Raw genomic sequence first — 5,244 nt, 5'->3', positions numbered from 1 at the left:
GCAAGCTAACTACAAGTGCACCTTGTTGGGGTAGAGACAAGATTTGAAGGAAGGTTTGTGGACCTTAACTTGTTTCTTTCGTAAAAGTGTTTCAAAAAGGTCACTGCAGTCTCATTTCTAAGGGAAGAAGGGCATCCATGATCAATACTTAGCAAGGCAAGTGGTAGGAACTTTATCTAGAGCTTTGTACAATTTTGAATAAGCTTCAGAACATAAATCCACTCCATGTTCTTAATTAATGGTTCTTTTTTGTTGGTGTGGTTTTGAGAGAGAGAGAGAGAGAGAGAGAGAGAGAGAGAGAGAGGAGGAGGAGGAGGAGGAGGAGGAGGATCTTCTAAGTGTTGAGCACAAAACAATAGGCACTCTCACACACACACACACACACACACACACACACACACGAGAGGAGGATTTTCTAAGTGTTGAGCACAAACAATAGGCACTGCCACACACACACACACACACACACACACACACACACACACACACACACACACACACACACACACACTCACTCACTCACTCACTCTCTCTCTCTCTCTCTCTCTCTCTCTCTCTCTCTCTCTCTCTCTCTCACAATGCCAAGGCCACTGGTTTTCACTCGCTGGCACCGGTTTTTACTACATTACGAGGGAGCTTAGATAAAGCTAAGTTACGGTCAGTAGTTTTAAAATACATGGATGGGGAAGCTTAATCTTATATAAAGCCAGGTTAAAAACATGAGTAGCTTGTGTCGCGGATGATCATCAGCACCCATCGAATTACTAGCCAGGACCCCGTCTCACTACTCTTTCTATAAGCTCAACCATCCCCATGCAGCCTCAGCAGCTCCATTAACGACTCGTTAATTTGGCTGAAAGGCGAATGATACAGCCTTATGATCATTATCGTCATCATTAACCTGGCATAGTATTATCATCATCGCTAGCAGTACTGTTATCGCTATTCTTGTTACTGTCATCGTCGTTATAATCATCATCATCGCCATCATTATCCTCTTCCTCATCTGAGAGATCAATAACCATGGAGCTTGCTGTCCTTGTGATCGGTGTAATTGGTAAGTCTTTGGTAATTAATATGTATTACGTTAGCATCAAATCGTGATTACATACAACATGCTTTTGGCTTTTGGGTTCTCCTCCATTAACGTTGCTCATGAGCTGCTTCTGGTGGGTGGGTGCTTGCCAGGAAACATCATCTCTCTCTCGGTCTTTGTCTCGCCAGTGTAAGCCATCCACGCTCTTGGGCTTTTCATCGCAATATAATTGTCTAGATTGACTGTTTTTTTCAAAAAAATTAATGCCGTTTTGTATTGATAACCGAAAGTTAGAAGGTAAAAAATATTAGAGCACCAGTGATGCAGCATGGTATTACACTGTCAGCATAAACCTCTTGAGGTAAAGCTTAAAAACCCAATATTCTTACTTCACTATCCTAAGAATAGACAACAACTCCATCACCAAGTGATTGATACATTCATCAAGGGGACTACCTTTGTGTATGGAATGTTTCTCTTAAATACATTTTTGGGGGTTGGGAAGAGGCCCCCCCCTGCCCCCGAGAGAGAGAGAGAGAGAGAGAGAGAGAGAGAGAGAGAGAGAGAGAGAATTGTGAATATACACGTACACAAGTGAAAAGAGATGTGGAGAAAAAAATAAGTTATATATACATAGTTTGTACAAGCTTGTTGCCCATCAACATTCACATGGAGATATGAACATTCTAGCTCACATAAGAACACTTCACAGGTTTTCTTCTCTAAACATTTGTACATTGATTGCACATCATTCGTTTATTGGAAGCTAGAAAACTATATTTAAATTCCAACAAACTCAAGTAGATCTACATATATTTGTAATAATCTAGCTTTAGTTCAACATAATTGTGGTGGATATCTTCATAATTTCATTTGGATTGTTGAAAAAATAGGCCAACATTTTATCGTATAATCAAAAAGCGGGCAACGGAGGACTTCTCAGCACTTCCTTATATGATGAACTTCTTTAGCCAACTGGCATGGACATACTATGGACTTATTTGTCCCTCATGCTTCCTTTTCATGCTTATAAGTGCCATTGGATGTGCAATTGAGCTGGTCTACGTAATCATCTACATCATTTTAGCACCCAAGCCCCAAAAGGCATGTCATCACTGCATACTCTTTTTTTTCTATTTGCAAAGCAAACAATGATAATCACAATAATGCATTAAATAATAGAATTAAATGATTAGACTCTTTCCTAAAGGTAGCGAGGAGGTATTTCAAGAAGGGAATATTTGTAAACATGATAGAGAGTTAAAAGTGATTTATACGAGTTCTTTCCAACTATTAGGTAACATGACTAAATTTAGTATAATAGACATTAAATTTAGTGTTTACATATGAGAGAAGTAGCCAAAACCTACAATGAGCATGGACCCTTACTATCACATGCTTTCAAGGTGTGGCCTAATTTTAAAGACCCTTATTCGTACATTTGTCAATGAATTAAGCATACTCTTCATCTATTCAATTTTTGAATATCCCCATTTTATGAGTGACCTTGGGAACCATTTTTCTCAAAATCGGATGGGCTCCAAAGCTTACTAGCCATCTGACTAGACATGTAATCATCATAAATACTAGTATTGAGATTCAGATAGACCCACCAACCAATTCTTTGCTGCATCATATCAATAAACCCAATATTGTGACAACTATATCCTTAATCTACTTCTTAACCATAGTATAAAGGTCATTACAACTTCCTGAAATACATAGCTTCAAATAAAGCACACATCCTTAGAGTGGCTTGAAAGACCTTAGACTAGCAAAGAGGATCTACACCTAACTGGTTCTGACTCCAAATCATCTTTTTCAAACACACTTTCCAAAATTCAATAAGGTTTTGATGGACTCAAAATCCTTACAAGATTTTAGAGCGTTAGATAGCATCAATTCAAAATAGTAATTGAGTACAAATTCATGGACTCTCAATACAAATATTTGGATATTTCGGGTGCATTTATGTAATAAAAGATAGTTAAGTAATAGGATCAACCATGAAAGTTCACTTTTAAGGGGTTAATTACAATCATCATCCAAGGAAGGTCATTAAAATCTGATTACTTAGATATGGCAATGTAATGATTAATGTAATTGACATATGTATAGCTAATACAATGAGAATATTGTGCAGTTATCAACAATACGGTTCCTCTCTTTTTGTATATGCTCTTTCGGTTGCATACTAGTCAGCACACTTACTGGAGCACGAGGTAGCCGACGTTTGCATATTGTGGGATTTTTATGTGGCATTATATCCGTATGCATGTATGCTTCTCCATTGAGCATCATGGTAAGTTGAACATCCTCTATCTTTCCTTGGATTTTCTTTCTCATTGGTTTTTTTACAAAGTTTATGTATTTGCATGTTTATGCTTGATTTTCTAGTATAATGAGCATTCTTATCTTAAAGAAAATTAACTTTTAGCATCATTAGTCAATTTGGACTTACTTAGTATTGGGCTCTATATACTCAGAAACAAGTAATCACATCAAAAAGTGTGGAATTTATGCCCTTCTTTCTATCTTTGACACTTTGCTTAACTGGAGGAATATGGGCTAGTTATGCATTGGTTACTCAAGATCTCTTTATTGGGGTAAGTCAACTCGAAAACATGAATGTTCTATTGATTCTTATACTTCAATTAGCAAAGAACACATTTTAATTACTTGAGCCTTGCTAATTTGAGTAAATGTTTGCATAGGTTCCAAGCGTACTTGGATTTCTCTTTGGTGTTATGCAGTTAATACTCTACGCTGTCTATTATAAAGCAAAGCCTGAACAACTTCAAGAAAGCAAAGATGTTAGCACATTACCTTATAGGGATAAAGAAAAACATTTCTCATTTGATGGTAAATTTTCTTTAGTAGATCTTCAAATGGCTTCAAAAGTGGAGGGCACCAAGATTATTGCAGATCAAAATGTATAAATGGGATGAACGATGCAAAATAAAATCATTCAATGCTTTAAGGTTGAATTAAGTTGTAAGAAGTATCAAGAATGGAATCCTCACAGCTAGGCATGTATTTACCAAATGAGAGTGTATGATGAATTTTGATGTATGTAAAATGACAAAAAGGGCCATGTATTTCAAGAATAGTTTCTCAATCTATGAGTTTCAATGTTTAAAATAAAAGATTGGAGCATCATAGTTATATCAACCTTATAGGTTCTCGACTTGTGAGTTTCAATGTTTAAAATTAAAACACTATAGTTTTATCAACCTTATAGGTTCTTGACTTGTGAGTTTCAATGTTTAAGATTAAAAATTTGGAGCATCATAGTTATATCAACATTATAGGTTCTCGACTTGTGAGTTTCAACGTTTAAAATTAAAAAATTAGAGCATCATAGTTATATCAACCTTTTGAACAACTTTATCATACAATGTTGTAACTAATGCCTTATACTATCACATGCTAGCTAGTTTTTAAAGTTTACAAGGACTTTAATGAGTTAAATTACACATCTATAACAGATACCTAAATTAATTATCATAGTTTTAATGAAATTTTGTATAATCATTTAAGGTTTTGTCAAATGGTACCATTGGGAAAGGCCACCGAGTATCTTATGCTAATCAAATGAGACACTAAAAACATTTGACTCTACCTTTTATTGATCTAAAACATACATGTAGATAAGGCAAGTTTTAGAGGGTTATTTACTCAATTGTAGCAATATTATGTAAAATAAGATATTGATCATGGGTGCCATGCCCTTGAGAAATTATTACTTCATAGTTTCTATACAAAGTATGTTACGTAATGCCTAAAGCATAATAAAACCTTGTGGATTTAGAGGATGCCCTTCAAATAATGAGATACATATATGACATGATGATGATAGCCATTACATGGGGAAAAAAAAAGAATCCATACATGATATGGGTGTTGAGTACCATTTATAGGAAAATAAGCAATATTTTGTGATTATCTTATCTTGTTTTAAGTATTTCACATTCCACTACAAGAGTCCCCATTATTATTGGGTGAATGCGTGCTCAGGTGGACAACTAAGCAAGGTCCTTTAGTTGTTGAATCACATCTTGTAATATGGTAACTAAAACTAAAGAAACTAAATCTACATGCAAATATAATGTAGAGTATTGGTATGACTATGCGCATTTGGAAGTCACCTGTATTGAGAGTTGTGTATGTTCACAATTGACCCTCCCCAATGAACTACATGTGGAAAA

General features: G+C 35.6%; 1 protein-coding gene across 1 annotated transcript; it reads left to right on the top strand.

The window, feature by feature from the left end:
- The first annotated feature begins 365 nt into the window (after positions 1–365).
- Positions 366–4,187, top strand: LOC148032290 (bidirectional sugar transporter SWEET16-like). The gene is made up of 6 exons (XM_087682934.1): positions 366–1,057; positions 1,189–1,225; positions 1,930–2,140; positions 3,180–3,338; positions 3,523–3,642; positions 3,751–4,187. The coding sequence occupies exons 1-6, from the start codon at positions 1,024–1,026 to the stop codon at positions 3,973–3,975; spliced, it is 786 nt and encodes a 261-aa protein (XP_087539060.1). The 5' UTR covers positions 366–1,023; the 3' UTR covers positions 3,976–4,187.
- The last annotated feature ends 1,057 nt before the right edge of the window (positions 4,188–5,244 follow it).

The sequence above is a fragment of the Lygodium microphyllum genome, chromosome 8, assembly GCF_053477565.2.
Source record: "Lygodium microphyllum isolate KBCC chromosome 8, Lygodium_microphyllum_v1.1.10, whole genome shotgun sequence".
Lineage (NCBI taxonomy): Eukaryota > Viridiplantae > Streptophyta > Polypodiopsida > Schizaeales > Lygodiaceae > Lygodium > Lygodium microphyllum.
This window is presented reverse-complemented; position numbering and strand designations above follow the sequence as displayed.

Excerpts from the sequence above, each read along its gene's own strand:
- LOC148032290 (XM_087682934.1), top strand. The coding sequence starts at position 1,024 with ATGGAGCTTGCTGTCCTTGTGATCGGTGTAATTG. Across the intron at positions 1,226-1,929 it reads TCGGTCTTTGTCTCGCCAGT|GCCAACATTTTATCGTATAA; the intron begins GTAAGCCATCCA and ends TTGAAAAAATAG. Across the intron at positions 3,339-3,522 it reads CTTCTCCATTGAGCATCATG|AAACAAGTAATCACATCAAA; the intron begins GTAAGTTGAACA and ends CTATATACTCAG.